Here is a 17,259-nt window from a genome sequence, read left to right as displayed (position 1 = left end):
AGGTAGGAGGTGAAATACTGGCCCCAAGACTTAAAAGACAAGCAAAAGAAGTTTGCCCAAGAGCAAAGCTGAGATGAATGCATTCCATTGCCCCTTAAAAAGCAGAATTACTGGTAACAATAGGCAAAGAGCAAAGGGATTCCTAAACAAGTTAATGCTGCTAAGAACTGTTTCATGAACCACATTCTGACGTGAGCAGGGCAGAAATACAGTCTCTAAGCATAATGAAGTGGACCCCCTGCCGCTGAACCACCCCCCTCTGGTGCCCTCGGGAGCTCTGTGTTCACGAGGTTAGGTCTCCTCGCCCCGTTTTCAAACCGCCGCCTCCTCTCTCCCAGGCGCACAGAGCTTCCGTGCGCACTCGACACAGCTCAGGCCGGGTCCTCTTTATGTTAAAGGCTGCACTCCACCTACAGCTGCTACAAAACACTGGCTCTGTTCCTCGTCTGGCATAATACATCTCTGCAGCCTCTTGCCCGAGGGCAGTCTGCACCCACTCCCCACCCCAGGCGGTGCCCCCCGCCCCCGCCCCGCCACATCCAAGGCCCACTCTCTGCCACTGGCCTTGCGTTTCAATTATTGACGGAACTCAGCTGGATGGTTTAACCCCCACCAGGACCAGACCCAGCACCACACCAAGCCAGCAAAACTTCTTTTAGGGGATTACACTGATCAAATCTTTCCAGTGGCTTCTTATCATCCCTGGGGTGAGTACAAATGTCCTCAAAGACACAGGAGTGGCCCCCTTTCCCTGACACGCTAGGCCTCAGCCTGGCCCTTCCAGAAGCGTGCCTGAGTAACTCATGTCAGTCCACACGCTTCAGGGGACAGCCCCTCTTCAACTGCGGTGTCTCACTACATTCAAAACTCGGTTGGGAGTCAGCAGCCCGGCTCCACTTCCCTGAAACAACCCCTTAACTCTGGCAAAACCCTCTTCCTTTGTGCTCCTCACACATCTTGCTACCGGGACACACGCCTCCATTTATAAGCTTCAACCTCCGTCCACACTTCGCCCACGGTTCTGGGCTTCACAGGAAAACGTGCTAATCACGTAATGATTATATAATCGTCGTTGCCGTGTCCCCAGCTCCTGGCACAGTTCTGGCACATGTGACAGTGCTAAGGGCTGAATGCAGAATGCCGCCTCTACCATCTCCCTGGGGTTTCTTGGGGATTTTTGTTTGTTTGTCTTTTTTGTCTTTTCCAGGGCTACACCCACGGCATATGGAGGTCCCCAGGCTGGGGGTCTAATCGGAGCTGTTGCCACCGGCCTACACCACAGTTCACAGCAACGCTGGATCCTTAACCCACTGAGCAAGCCCAGGGACTGAACCCGCAATCTCATGGTTCCTCGTTGGGTTGGTTAACCACTGCTCCACGACAGGAACTCCCCGTCTCCCTGTTTTTAAACTTACTTTAGGAACCATTTGCTAGGGTTCATTTATTCCTAGACCTAAAGACAAGCTCGTTCTCAGGGCTGGCTGCTCTTCAGTCTATTTCTAAGTGTAAAATAAAGACGGTTCTCTCTAGGAAGTAAACGCTCCAGAAATGAGTAAGCACATGCTGTTTCTGAGAAGAGGAAGCCCTTCTGACTTCCTGGAGATACACCTTCATGCTGCCCCAGGGTGCCTCGCACAAAGAAGCACGCCTGATTTGATTCGCCACCGGCAGGGACAGGGACGGGAGGGCTCTACGCTCACCGCCTGGCCACCGAATCCTTTTCTGCAACATCCAGCATGAGGGTGGAGACGTCACTGAGCGCGTCCGGCGCCTCCCGGAGAAGCTCGCTGCAGTCTTCCACAGCCGCCTTTTATTTTTTTGACTGTTTAACTATAGCTGACTTAGGACATGCTGTCCCTTTCGGCCATCCGGCGTGGAGATCCAGTCACACGTATATACACACTCTTTCTGCCACATTCCCCTCCCCCGCGTTCCATCACAGGTGACTAGGTACAGTCCCTGTGCTGTACAGCAGGACGTGTCTTTGTGAAAAATCAAAATGCTTTGACACTTTCGAGCCCTCTGATCAATATTAAATGAAACTGCAAAATAATGCAAGAAGGAAATCTGCCACGGTGAAGTTTAAATTAAAAAAAAAAAAAAAAAAAAAAAACAAGGACCATGGATCACATGAAGGTGCCTTTTTGCTCTTTAACTTGAGACTCAAGAATGCTCGCTCGCCTAAAAATCACCCTAAGATAATCAAGATTACAACAGGAAACTGAGCAGAAATTGCTACGGCAGGAAACTGATTAGTTCAGCAAAGAGATAGCACACTTCTTGTCTCCACTGGTGTCGCAGTTAATTCTGTGCCTCCTCCCTGGGCCAACTGCTCTGAGATAAAGGACTGCAAAGTTGCCTCATGGAAGCAGACTGAAACGCAATGCAGGAGTAAAACAAAGCACTGCCTGAAGTTGCAAGAAAGTCGAAATCAATGAACAAAGGTAAGGAGAAGAAAACACAGTCACGTAAAACACTAGTGACCTACAGGTGACAGCATTCCATACAATGTGCTGGGAAGAAAAGGCGTGCTATCAAAAGAAGGTGGGATTCCCTTTCCTATGAAGTCTGGACAGTCCAAGTTGCATTGCTTGAAATGTGCTCATGTTTATTACTCAACCTTCCACCCTGTGGTAGGAAGAATCACAGTTCTGTAACCATGTCCACACCCTAATTCCTTGGAACTGTGACGAAATTGCCTTAAAGGGCCAGAGACTTTGCTAGGATCCTGAGATGGGAGATTATCCTGGATTATTCAGATGCGTCCAACCTAATCACGTGGTCCCTTTCCCAGGGGTTCAGAGTCAGAGGGACCAGTGATTACAGAGAAATGGTCGCAAAGACGCAAGCTGGCCGGCTTCAAAGGAGGAGAAGGGGCCCGTGCAGCAAGGAACAGCGGTGGCCTCTAGGAGATGGAGGAGGCGAGAGAGCAGATTCTCTCAACAGCAGGAGAGAGGAATGCAGCCCTATCGACACCTGAATTTAGCCCAGTGGGACCCATGCTGGAGGCGATTACGTAGCAGTTTACACTGGTGTGGCTCTAAGCTACCAGATGTGCGGCAGTCTGTTACGGTCGCAACAAAAAGGTTATACACACCCGGATGCTTTCAGGTCTTCCTCACAGTCGAAAAATGACACAACCTAAAACCAACTGTCATAACATCAAAGTGACTGTTTAACAAATATCCTAACATTTGCACAAGACTTCTTGCTTTTTTTATTGAAGTCTAGTTAATTTACAGTGTTGTGTTAGCGTCCCGTGTACAGCAAAGTGACTCAGTTTCTCATACATTTATTCTCTTTCATCTTCTTTTCCAATGTGCTTTTATCACAGGATATTGACTATAGTTCCCTGTGCTGTGCAAGAGGACCTTGCTGTCGATATGCTCCTTATATACCGGTTTGTATCCACTAATCCCAAACTCCCATTTCATCCCTTTCCCACCCTCTCTCTTCGTGGCAAGCACAAGTCTGTTCTCCTTGACGTGACTTATTTCAAAAATGTTTTTTCCAAGAGGCAAAGAGAGAAGGTCCTAAAATAGCAGAGCTTTCAAAGAGGTAACGAAACATTCGATAAACGCTAAAAAAATCAAAACCAAAAAACCCTGACCGATTACCAACCTCTCTCAATTAATCCGGCAGAACACATCAACTCACGTGAAGTTCTTTTGCACTGGAGCAGAAAACCCTTCATCCCATAACCTCTCCTACCTTCTTCTCCCCTTCTTCCCCCAAACCTGATTGCAAAGTGTCTTCTGGATGAATAAATGTTCATAATAAACATTCTCTGGAATGCATGAATGGAATTTTATTATAGTGATAAAAATTGTTAAAATTCACTTTGCTAATTGAGACTCTGCTGTTGCACAATGTGGCACTGACTCACACTTCAGCCTGACTTTATACCTCAGTGTTGTAGGTCTGCAAGTCTTTCTTACTCACCACTTTGCAGCAAAGGGGCCAAAACCACCACATCAAACCGATACCCAGGAGTAGCAGTAACACCAAAATAGCGATGACGGCTGCAATCCCATTAGACTAGAGGAAGCAGAAAACAAAAGCAAGGCAGTCAGCAAAGTTAAGGATCAAATCCCAAACACACTTTTTTTTTAAGGAAACAGCAGAAAGTAATACAGAAAGCAACAAAATGTCAAACCGGATTTCAACTGCATTTCTTTAAATTCTTTAAATTGTATAAATTACCTTATATCCTATTTATATGATATTCCTTTTTATTACACTTATATATTAAATATACTATAATTTATTTGTATTAAATTCCCTTACATTTATTTCACATATACTATGTTAAGACAGGCCACAATAAATATGAAATCTTCCAAAGTGTTTTGAATTATGCCTTGAAGAAACATAAGGCAAGCAAAACCACAATTTGGAGCTGTTCGCATGGTCCCTGCGGCCCTGTCTGTCTCTGGGGAGGATTCTTCTGGTTACAAGCATGATTACCTCCAGGCAGCACTTCCCCAGACTTTGCGAAAACGGAACACTATTTGTTTGTGTGTTCAAATGACAGGACAAGATGAATATCAAAAATCACCAAGCAGGTGACGATGCAGCAACAACGGTTCTCGGCAAGTGGAACGTGTGCGGCCGGGTAAATGCAACCTCACACCTTCACAGGTCAGATCTCTGAGGGCAGCTCGAGTGCCACCCACACGAGAACCACGCTGGGGTTTTCACCTCCTAACGCCCAGCTCCTCCGGCCCAAAGACTCTGCCCTGCTCTGGGCTCTGCTGCCAAGGCCCAACCCTCTTCGTCTACCGGCTCCCTGTTCATCCTACAGGGCTTAGCTTAAGTCCCTTCCTGGGGAAGCCTTCCTTGTACCTCCAGCTAGAAAATGCCCCTCTTCGCCATAAGGGCATGGTTCTCTGTTCTTTAACCTTTAGCATTTATCACGGTCTCTTGATGGGTGTCTGCGCATATTTATTTATGCTGAGATGCCATTATTTACCTCATTTGCCTTTTTCACATTCACTGTGAGCTCTAGGAAGGCAGGGCCCACGTCCGACTTCCCTACCCAGGCAGACCGCGCTTGGTATCTCCCTCTGTTTACTAAGCGCATGGGCACAGCCACAGCCACAGCAGATCCGAGCCACGTCTTTGACCTACACTGCAGCTCCTGGCGATCCTTAATCCGCTGGGCGAGGTGAGCGACCAAACTGCATCCTCATGTACACTAGCTGGGTTCTTAACCCGCTGAGCCACAATGGGAACGTCTCAGTTTTCAAAGACATTGATTGCTATCCGCTGTAACTGCTATAATTACTTTCAGTTTTAATAAATTTACTAAAAATAACTTTAAAATAATTCTCAGAGCAGTATAGAGTATAAAACATTCATTAATTTCAGAAATTTTTAGGAAAAGATTAAGAAGCAAGTATACATGAACAATTACAGCGGTGCTTTGATTTCTAACTTTGCATCTGGATATAAGAGGGAAAAATCATACAAGCTATTTCTACAGCTACGTTAGGCTGCAAATGAACCAAAACAGACACCACCAAAATATCGCCCAGAATCCTTGATTACTTCATTTATTTTTCAGAAGACAATGAAAATAACTACAGAAACTTCACATACACACAACCTTCATAGAGCTCTACTGTTTGCTAGTAGAGCATTCTTAAGGCACTCAAAGATGCTCTCACATGACAATTACCATAAGGAATTTAAAATATGAGAAATAAAAAGACATGCACTCATCTAGAATTTCTTGATGTACGTTTGCTGAAATGAACATGTAATCTCAACATGCGATAACTGATAAAGCCTAAACATCTACATCAGTGTCTTACACAAGAAAGTTGTGTGTGTGAGTGTGTGTGTGAGTGAGAGAGAGAGAAGATAAATACTTTAAGAGAATTTCCAGGAAAATATTTAAATGTTCTGCCCTCAAAACCAAAGAAAGTAATTCAGAGCACACATCAGGCTACTGAAGAAAATACTGGAGTTCCCGCCATGGCGCAGTGGTTAGCGAATCCAACTAGGAACCATGAGGTTGCGGGTTCGGTCCCTGCCCTTGCTCAGCGGGTTAACGATCCGGCGTTGCTGTGAGCTGTGGTGTAGGTTGCAGACGCGGCTCGGATCCCGTGTTGCTGTGGCTCTGGCGTAGGCTGGTGGCTACAGCTCCGATTGGACCCCTAGCCTGGGAACCTCCATATGCCGCGGGAGCGGCCCAAGAAATAGCAAAAAAAAAAAAAGAAAATACTCAATAGCGCACCTTTCTGTACAGAATTCTAAACATTCACGAGCAACTCCTGCAACTCTCCACAGGCTTGACCACGCTAAGCTCTAAAATCTAGACAACTAAGAGCACGGCAGGAAGAGAATGTCGAAGAAATACATGGCAGCTCTGACGTGCTGCGGGAGAAATGTCGTCAAATGTATAAATTCATGATTCCCCTCCAAAGACAAGGCCCCCCGGCCAGTGCCCGGCCACGCGTGCTCAGCAGTCCTCGCCAGGCCTTTCCCACGTGAGGCCCACGCCACAGCATCCTTGGAACCGGCTCGCCATTCGCCCCGCTGCACGACTTTCAAGGGGTCCCATCGACCTTCGTCCTCCCCTTTCTTAGAACTCAAGGCCTGTGTTCAGAAATAAGGATGCGAAACTGGAGGGTGTAAATACACTAAAAGCCCTAGGGTTAGTTTTCTCTTTCTACAAATGTTTCATGAGCAGGAAATTCAGAAAATCACACTGACAGAAGTTAAAATGGATGAGCTGGCCACGACAGGCGGTTAAAATTCTTGGGTTTTCTTTCCAAAAATGCCCCTGTTAGGAACATCAACAAAACATTACGCACGTCCAGAGGCAGACATACATTTTGCATGACGATATTACCAATTCAACGGATTCTTAAGACTAGTCTACAAGAAAACTGAATATGAAAATACGTGGAGTTCCCACTCTGGCTCAGCGGTTAAGAACCCAACAGTGTCCATGAGAATACAGGTTTGATTCTTGGCCTCTCTCAGTGGGTTAAGGATCTGGCATTGCCTCAAGTTGTGGCGTGGGCCACAGATGTGGCTCAGATCCACTGTTGCTGTGGCCTGTGGTGTAGCCCAGCGGCTGCAACTTTGATTCGACCCATAGTTTGGGGCCTTATATATGCCACAGGTATGGTGATAAAAAGAAAAAAAAGAGAGAGAGGGAGAAAAGAAAAGAAAATACATACTTTCTAAAGATCTAGAGACCTAATCTTTATTTAAGCTAAGTATGATGGAAACAGGTCAGAGGAAGCGAAGAATTTAATGCAACCCAACTTGCCACAAACACAGCCCTGGATGCCCTGGTCCCAGACATTGGCTCACTTAACTGGATACAAATCTAAGCTTTCCCAGTTCCTTTGTTTTGATTTGCCAGAGCTGTTATCAGAGCATGAAAGACTTCAGCCTTGAAGGGGAAATAATTTTATTGTTCCCATCACTTTATAAACAAATTAAGGAAAGGTTAAAAACACACACTGCAGTCCCATGAGAAGACACCATGCTGCAGACTGCAGACTTCGAGTCAGGTGAAACTTCAGCGTGCCCGCTGGGGCTCAGTGATTAACGAACCCGACTAGTAACCATGAGGTTGCCGGTTCAATCCCTGGCCTCACTCAGTGGGTTAAGGATCTGATGCTGTGAGCTGTGGCGTAGGTCACAGACGTGGCTCAGATCCCAAGTTGCTGTGGCTGTGGTATAGCCCAGCAGCTGCAACTCCGACTGGACCCCTAGCCTTGGAACCTCCATCTGCTGTGGGTGCAGCCCTAAAAAGACAAAAAAGACCAAAAAAAGAAAAAAAAAAAAAGAATCAGGTGAAACTAGATATGATTACTCACAGATCTGAATCAGAGGTGGCCCTAACAGCCTCTCACTTCTGTTTAGGCATGCGGCTTTTCCACACCCAAAAGCTGCAAAGTTACCATACTGGACAAATCTTCATGAAGCCACAGGTTATGTGGAAAGAGGAACAAATAATCATAAATGAGAGGCGTCTAGAAGGCGAGCACATGGAAACAGGCCGAGAGGGGACCAGCCTTGCCTGGGGTTCTGAGCAAATCTGAGAAAGCCCAGAAGGGAGTGTGGGTGGAAGGCGTGGCTTCTCCAAGAACAAGAAAAAATAACTTTGGCTGGAACACAGACTTGGAGAGGACTTTGTAGTACCTGAAGCAGCTGAAGAAATGTACAAAACACAAATTTCTAGAAAGCATTAGTCGCCTTTACTGCAGAAAGAGCCAGTTGCTGGATGAACGTCTGTCTGTTAGGTGACCTTCCAATCGGCCATTTCTAACTCTCACTCTGAACAAGGACCGTGTTCAGACGTCTACCAAACAAAGCCAGCTGAGGAGTCCAGTTAAAAACGGTTTCCAGACGTTGATCAAGGCTTGAAGCCAAAATCCTTTTAAGGGTTAACCGAGGACTACTAGAACCCTGAGCTTGATTTTAGGGTCAGAAGAATGTATTTTCTGGGCATCCTGCACCCATTCAGTTTTTGAACTTCATCTGCATCTAATTTCCTTTTTCTCATTAAAAACAAGTGACAACATACAATCAAAAACTTTACTCCACCAAATATAACTGAAATTCCAGCTAACAGAACATCAGAATTATAAAAACACATCAGTCCTACTGCACTTGCAAAATAACTGTAGGAAAAGAGGAATCACTTAAAAATTTCAAAATTGCATGAAAAGTATGTTGCAATCTACCTAGAAAATAATTAATCACAGCACCACATCAGAATAAAACTGACAAAGAAAAGGGGAACTAGGTCTTCACGATTCTGTTCCCATAAATTTGAGCTAGGGGAAGAATAAATGGTCCTGGAATAAGTGATGATTTCATTTACTGGATTCTTTTGAAATATTCCATATCGGGAATTAGTAAACCATGGCCCAAAGGCCAAATCAGCTCATCTATTTCATAAGAAGCCGGGCAAACTAAAAAAAAAAATTTTTACATTGTTACATAGCTGAAAATAATTGAAAGGAAAATGTATCACATGAAATTCAAAGTTCAGTATCCACACCTTTTTGAACAAAGCCACATGCATTTGTTTGTATGTCTACAGTTGCCTTTGTGCTACAGTGACAAAGCTGAGTTGTGTCACTAGATAGCCCCCAAAGCCTGAAATAATTACTACCTGACCTTTTACAGAAAAGAATTTGCCAACCTCCGTCTCATACAAACCAAATTAGGACCTGGTCACGAACGGCAGCTCACGCAAGTATTCGGGCTTGGGGAAGACAGACTTGGGTTCAATTCTCAACTCTAGTGTTTCCTGGACTTTGAAACCGAGCAAGCAATTTAATCTCCACGGCTTCTAGGCTCCACGTCTCCCCTTTCTGGGGGCAGTGAAGGCCGAAAGCAGCCAATATTCTGCTCATCAAGCCCTGTACCGGGCTGAGGGCCGGGTCCACCCACTAGAAGACGCACATCTAATGCGTTTGCATAAATGCGCGCTAAGGATTGAAGGTGGGAGTTCCCTCTGTGGCGTGGTGAGTTAAGAATCCAAACTACAGCAGCTCCGGTCCCTGCAGAGGCTCGGTTTCGATTGCCGGCCCAGGGCAGTGGGTTAAAGGATCCAGTGTTGCCGCGTGGCTTGGATTCAATCCCTAGCCCAGGAACTTCAGTATGCCGCGAGTACGGCCATAAAAAATAATAATAATAAACAAACAAATAAATAAAAAGATTGTTCCTTAGCTTCCTCCTCTGTGAAATTAAGGTGATAGTAATAACCTCTTCTTGAGGGGTGAGAACTAAGTGAAAATGCTTTTAGCGCATGTTCAGGGCTTAGCACAGGGTCTGGCACTTAGTTCATGCTCAGAAAACCTATGCCCTTAGTATATTATGCCAAAAGAACTGGTAGAGCAGTGGTTCCAAGGGGAGGGAAAGCCCTTTCGCTGACTCTTTTTTAAGCAGAGACACATCTGGGAGCTCCTCTGAGACAGACAGAGAGAAAGGGCCGCCTGAATCCAAACGCTCCTCAGACTCTAATCCTCAATCGCTAAATTCTAGACCTTAGTTTTCTCACTTTTAAACGGAATGTGCAGGTACCTCTCCCACTCCTTCAGCCAGTCACCGTGGAGCACCTGCCTTGTGTCAGGACCAGGCACCAGGACGGAGGCAGTGAGCAAGGCACAGGCTGCCGAGAGAGACGGAGGAGTAAACAGGAAATTACAGCCCAGTGACATAAGTGCCTAAATAGGACTGAGCCCGGATGCTCTTGGACAAAAGAGGGACTTCTTTATTTATGGGATTGCCACAAGGATTAATCAGGTGCAAATGTAATGGTGTTTTATTTTGTTTGGCTTTCAAATGCCTGTGAAGAGCCAAAAGCGTCACACTACATGAGTAAGCTCACCAACTGCATCTCTCTAACGACCACATCGAATATGCCTGAAAGGCTGGGTATCACCTAAACACAACGCCTGGCGTTTATCGTAATGTTACCCACTGTCCTCATCTCTTCTTAACAGAGATGCAACGCACACACCGGCAGGTACGTTCCCATCAGCTCCAGTCTATTACCTATAAAGCGGTGATAATACTCCCGCACATCAGAGGTATTTGAGTTTGAATCAAAATAATGGTTATAGCTAATGAGAAAGAAAAAGAATTATCCCACGGTGACAGAGGTCAAATCATTATGCTGTACACACTAAACGTGCACCGTGCTATATGTCAACGATCTCTCGATGAAACTACAAGGGAAAAAACCCTCCAGCCCTTTGTCTCAGGAGAGCTGAGCTCGGTCTCCCGCGAACACCGTGTGAACGAAGAGATTTTCTTTCCTTTTTTTCATTTCAACACTGACACCTCTGTGTACGGAAGCTGAGGAACCACAGACCTGTAGGAAGAACGCTAAACTCTTTTTTTTTGCGGGAGGCGGTTAGCGGGGGCTATTGATAATCTGGTCTAAAATTTCTATTTGCAAGCTTTCCTTCCACTATTCTATTTCTTTTACTCCAGCCAAATATATATCTACTCTCAGTCTCCTTCTTTTGAGGGGGGGCGTACCCGCAGCATATGCAGAAGTTCTTGGGCCAGAGATCAAACCCACGTCACAGCAGCAATCCAGGCCGCTGCTGTGACACTGTCAGATACTTCACCTGCTGCACCAAAAGGGACCTGCACAAGTTCTTTTTTAATGAATAGTTTATTAACGTATAGTTGCTTTACAATATCATGTTAATTTCAGGTCTCCCATTGAAACTGAGTCAGAATAGTGACTTAGTGTTTTTGCAGATTATATTCCGTTACAGGTTATTACGAGATAATAGGTATAGTTCCCTGTGCTGTATAGTAAATCCTTGTTGCTTATCTATTTTATATGCAGTGGTTTATGTCTTTTAATCCCACATCCCTACTTTATCATTCCCCTACAATTTCTGCTTGCTATTTATCTGTAAAATGCTCTTCCCTCCTCTCTCCTTTTAAGACGCAGTTTATCTTGGTTCCTCCATCAATTCAAAACTTTTCTCTGGTTTTTCTTCCTTTCTTGCTCTACCTCCTGAAAGCTCCTTTTTTTTTTTTCCATTAAAAATCATATGGACTTGGGTTGACTCTTTCATTCCAAATGACTCCCAAGTGTGCCTCTCCAGTCCCTACCTCTGTCTCCAACTCCAGACTTGTGTATTCAGTAGTCTTTCTGACATTCTACGGAGGTGATAAATGGACATCTTTCACTCAGTATTCCAAAAGAGACCTTACCTTTTCCCCAAAACTGCTCTACCTGATAACAACTCATCTATCTGGTCGCTCAGGTGAAAAAGCTTACAACTACCCTTATGGGCTTCTTCTCACACCCACATCTAACCTGTCTAGGTGTCCCATAAACTCCACCTTCAAAATATTTTCAGATCTAACCACTCCTCGCTGTCTCTGCTGCTCTCTCCCTAGTGGAGCCAACCTCCCGGCTCCTAGATTACTGAAATAGCGACCTCACTGGTCTCCAGGTCTCCACTTTGGGCCCTAACCTGCAACGTCTATTTCTGCCCAGCAGCCAGAATGATCCTTTGAGAACACTGTCATACCATTCCACCTTCTACTGGCCCCTTGTCTCACTCAGCAGAAAAGCTCCGATTTTCTTCCGATGACTCACAAAGCCCTTCCTCCCCTCTCTCCTCTCGTCTCAGGACCTGTCTTCCCTCCGCGACTCCACCCGGCACTCGGCCACCCTGCTCCTCCAAGACCAGCCAGATCCGGTCCTGCCTTAGGCGGGTGCCACCCCCCCTGCATGAACTCTTCCCCTGCGTGGCCTTCAGGGTTCACTTCCTCACTGTCCTCAAGTCTTGGCTCAATCTCTCCTCAAGGAAGAGGATTTTGAGCCTTCGTGGAATATTACAACCTGCCTCCCCACTCCCTCATCTCGTCTGACACAACGCAGGCCCCTTTTTCTGAAATCGCCTTCCTCTTAAACACCTCAAGCTCCCCGGAGACCGTGCGAGATCTAGAAAGACCTCCTCTTTCTAGGAAGCAGCTACCTGTAAATTCCAGATGAGTCATTCAACTTTGGCATCCCCGCTTGTTGAAACTGCGTGGGTTGGGGACCCAAAGATTTGTTTCCCTGTTTGTGTGGCAGAGAGGTGAGAAAGGACGCCTGGAGGAGCAGATCGGGAAGGAGGACAGAGAAAGAGCACGAAGGGGGACGGAGAAAGAGCGGGAGGAGGACGGAGAAAGAGCGCGAAGGGGGACGGAGAAAGAGCACGAAGGGGGACGGAGAAAGAGCGCGAAGGGGGACGGAGAAAGAGCGGGAGGAGGACGGAGAAAGAGCACGAAGGGGGACGGAGAAAGAGCGCGAAGGGGGACGGAGAAAGAGCGCGAAGGGGGACGGAGAAAGAGCGGGAGGAGGACGGAGAAAGAGCGGGAGGAGGACGGAGAAAGAGCGCGAAGGGGGACGGAGAAAGAGCGGGAAGAGGATGGAGAAAGAGCGCGAAGGGGGACGGAGAAAGAGCGGGAGGAGGACGGAGAAAGAGCGGGAGGAGGACGGAGAAAGAGCGCGAAGGGGGACGGAGAAAGAGCGGGAGGAGGACGGAGAAAGAGCGGGAGGAGGACGGAGAAAGAGCGGGAGGAGGACGGAGAAAGAGCGCGAAGGGAGACGGAGAAAGAGCGGGAAGAGGACGGAGAAAGAGCGGGAGGAGGACGGCGAAAGAGCGCGAAGGGAGACGGAGAAAGAGCGCGAAGGGGGACGGAGAAAGAGCGGGAGGAGGACGGAGAAAGAGCGGGAAGAGGACGGAGAAAGAGCGCGAAGGGGGACGGAGAAAGAGCGCGAAGGAGGACGGAGAAAGAGCGCGAAGGGGGACGGAGAAAGAGCGCGAAGGGGGACGGAGAAAGAGCGCGAAGGGGGACGGAGAAAGAGCGCGAAGGGGGACGGAGAAAGAGCGCGAAGGGGGACGGAGAAAGAGCGGGAGGAGGACGGAGAAAGAGCACGAAGGGGGACGGAGAAAGAGCGCGAAGGGGGACGGAGAAAGAGCGCGAAGGGGGACGGAGAAAGAGCGCGAAGGGGGACGGAGAAAGAGCGGGAGGAGGACGGAGAAAGAGCGGGAGGAGGACGGAGAAAGAGCGCGAAGGGAGACGGAGAAAGAGCGCGAAGGGGGACGGAGAAAGAGCGGGAGGAGGACGGAGAAAGAGCGGGAAGAGGACGGAGAAAGAGCGCGAAGGGGGACGGAGAAAGAGCGCGAAGGAGGACGGAGAAAGAGCGCGAAGGAGGACGGAGAAAGAGCGCGAAGGGGGACGGAGAAAGAGCGCGAAGGGGGACGGAGAAAGAGCGGGAGGAGGACGGAGAAAGAGCGCGAAGGAGGACGGAGAAAGAGAGCGAAGGAGGACGGAGAAAGAGCGCGAAGGAGGACGGAGAAAGAGCGCGAAGGGGGACGGAGAAAGAGCGCGAAGGGGGACGGAGAAAGAGCGCGAAGGGGGACGGAGAAAGAGCGGGAGGAGGACGGAGAAAGAGCGCGAAGGAGGACGGAGAAAGAGCGCGAAGGAGGACGGAGAAAGAGCGCGAAGGGGGACGGAGAAAGAGCGCGAAGGGGGACGGAGAAAGAGCGGGAGGAGGACGGAGAAAGAGCGCGAAGGAGGACGGAGAAAGAGCGCGAAGGGGGACGGAGAAAGAGCGCGAAGGGGGACGGAGAAAGAGCGGGAGGAGGACGGAGAAAGAGCGGGAGGAGGACGGAGAAAGAGCGCGAAGGAGGACGGAGAAAGAGCGCGAAGGAGGACGGAGAAAGAGCGCGAAGGGGGACGGAGAAAGAGCGCGAAGGGGGACGGAGAAAGAGCGGGAGGAGGACGGAGAAAGAGCGCGAAGGAGGACGGAGAAAGAGCGCGAAGGGGGACGGAGAAAGAGCGCGAAGGGGGACGGAGAAAGAGCGCGAAGGGGGACGGAGAAAGAGCGGGAGGAGGACGGAGAAAGAGCGCGAAGGAGGACGGAGAAAGAGAGCGAAGGAGGACGGAGAAAGAGCGCGAAGGAGGACGGAGAAAGAGCGCGAAGGGGGACGGAGAAAGAGCGCGAAGGGGGACGGAGAAAGAGCGCGAAGGGGGACGGAGAAAGAGCGGGAGGAGGACGGAGAAAGAGCGGGAGGAGAACGGAGAAAGAGCGCGAAGGAGGACGGAGAAAGAGCGCGAAGGAGGACGGAGAAAGAGCGCGAAGGGGGACGGAGAAAGAGCGGGAGGAGGACGGAGAAAGAGCGCGAAGGAGGACGGAGAAAGAGCGCGAAGGGGGACGGAGAAAGAGCGCGCCACACTGGGAAGCTACCCGCAAGCCTCTGTAAGCTCACCCACATCCTGAGGGCCAGGAACTGCCACCTCCACAAAACCTACCAACTGCAACGTGCAATGAAGACTAAAAGGAGGAGAAAAAAAAGAACACCTAGCTGCTTTCAAACTCAAAACAGGTGTTGATAACGAGTTATCTGGGGAATCCAATAGCGACCCAAGAGTCCATGTGGATGTTTCCTTTCCCTGCAGTGTTTTCCTACAGCAGGAGACAAACGATCCTTTATACAGATAATATTCGGCTGCTTTGTTCTGATTTCTGGAGGAAGGCAGTCTCAAATAAAAAGATCAAAATATGAAACCGTGAAACCGTAAGATGTGGGAAAATGTTTAGGTTTGGGATTTTTTTTGTTTGGATTTCTACGTTTTTTACAAAGAAAATGTACTCCTAAGAACATGGCTATGTGATCAGTTCCTTTTAGTGCTTTGTGTTTTCATGTTCAATAATCTAATATCATGACTTTCCGTAAACCAAAAAAACTAACTACAAGGAAAACACTGTCTTATCAATGGAGTTTACATTCCAAAATACCCAATCTTCTCAACTAAATTACCGTTTCAGTGCAGTTTCCAACCAAGATATTATCAAGCTACCAAAATCAAATTCCTTCCTCACATGAGAAAGCCCCAACATTAAAACGGACACAACAATAAGCCTGCTCATTAAGATGCACTAGTAATTTCAAACACACGCATGTCTTAGATACTCTAACGCAAGCTTCATTGACAGAAAGATATTACTTTCATTTACATAGTTAATGTTTAAAAAAAGGCTTCATTCGGAAATCATTCTCCTACCTTATTTTGATTTTAAACATGACTTTCAGTTTTATAAATATCGAAACAAAATGTACACTCTCTTAAAAAATTCCTTTTAAAGAAGACGAAAGCAAAAAACAACCTAAAATAAACGTTTTCTTCTAATGGTCTCCACTGTTACTGCTTCTACCTTCTTCATCGTGGTACATGCAACAACACTGAAGATACAGAAAGTATTTCTGGAAAGGATTATTTTTAAAGGGTAACTTTATCAAACAGTGACTTACACATTCTGTGGCCGTGACAATTAGTGAGCTTGAGATGACAGACTTCCCTCCGTTAAAACTCACCGAAACATCAAGAGTTCTAAAAGAAAATGGAGAAACAATAATTTAAAATAAATTAAAAACTAGGGCATTGTGGGAGATTCACATTTCCTTAAATAATTCAAAATTATTAGCCAGGACATCTGCTAAAAAGTTTTTGATGCATTATCCCAGCTTTTTTCTTTCTTTGTTCCAGTCATTATTCAGGAGCCACAGGCAAATTCCTTAAGTGATTTAACTATTCCTAAAAGAAGCATTAACATAAATAGAAACTGGAAGAAATTTCTATTGTGGCCATTATTTTAGTTTAAAATAATAAATTTTTAGAAAAAATATAATGAAAAAAAATCCTTAATCCAGAGAAATGCTGAGATTGTTTCTAGTTCACAAAAAATCCTTTGATCTCTGTCTCTAGATATTACCGTTATCACAAGATCATTGTTTAAGAATATAAAGACGGAGGGAGTTCCCACTGTGGCGCAGCAGAAACGAATCCAACTAGTATCCATGAGGATGAGGTTGGATCCCTGGCCTCGCTCAGTGGGTCGGGGATCCAGCGCTGCCGTGAGCTGTGGTGTAGGTCGCAGATGTGGCTCGGTTCCCCTGTTGTTGCCGTGGTTGTTCCATAGGTGGGTGGCTACAGCTCTAATTTAACCCCTAGCCTGGGAACCTGCATATGCCGTAGGTGCAGCCCTAAAAAGAAAAAAAAAAATATATATATATATATATATACATATATGTATATAATGGAAATAACAAGCCATTCAAAGTGAAAAAATAGAGAAAATGATAATGAAAGACAGATAAACTGAAGGAGGAAAAAAGAATTTGATCCACAAATTTGTAGGCAATTTTGTTATGATGTCAGGGTTTTAAAATATCCTGACAAAGGTAGAAAAAAGATAGAAAAATTTTTGTCTGTGGCTAAGAAATATCATAATTAAAATACAGTTCTCATTTTGAAAATATGATTTCAAATTATAACACCACTAAAATAATTAAAATCTCATTAATTCAGATTCTAGTAATTCATTATTTGGGATCAGTTGGTAATTTTTTTTCAAGTTCTAAAAATAAATAAAAGGGAAAAACATGACAAGAAGGAGATTTTAAAGTATTAAGGAAACAGCTCTTTTCCAAAGTTTACCAAGTATATCACCATATAATAATCAGTATACCAACAAATCTGTTCATTAAACTGAAAGAAGGCAACATTTTGTTAACCTAGCTTCCATACAATGCCATGCTCAATGCTCACAAAATATCCTAAATTCCAAGAACTCATAGCAAGAAATTTTGCCTTAATTCCTCTGAATGAGCAGCATTTTATTAAATTTAGATTTCTTCTCTATTCCATGAATTGTGTGCCATGTACTGCTATGGAGAGTTAGAATAAAACAGAAAC

The 17,259-nt window shown here is 46.3% G+C and overlaps 1 protein-coding gene across 2 annotated transcripts in view; it reads right to left on the bottom strand.

The window, feature by feature from the left end:
* ANTXR2 (ANTXR cell adhesion molecule 2) overlaps positions 1-17,259 on the bottom strand; it is a 149,224-nt gene that overhangs the window by 74,627 nt on the left and 57,338 nt on the right. For both annotated transcript variants that reach the window (XM_003129371.7, XM_084973731.1), the window contains 2 exons: positions 15,816-15,894; positions 3,943-4,038 (listed from right to left, as the gene is read on the bottom strand). In XM_003129371.7, coding sequence (XP_003129419.3) covers positions 3,943-4,038; positions 15,816-15,894 — 175 coding nt within the window. The remainder of the gene's footprint in view (positions 1-3,942; positions 4,039-15,815; positions 15,895-17,259) is intronic.

Source organism: Sus scrofa, chromosome 8 (genome assembly GCF_054392235.1).
Source record: "Sus scrofa isolate SSC_HxYL_T2T_F1_AM1 chromosome 8, Sscrofa_HxYL_maternal_Yorkshire_Landrace_v2.0, whole genome shotgun sequence".
Taxonomy (NCBI): Eukaryota; Metazoa; Chordata; class Mammalia; order Artiodactyla; family Suidae; genus Sus; species Sus scrofa.
This window is presented reverse-complemented; position numbering and strand designations above follow the sequence as displayed.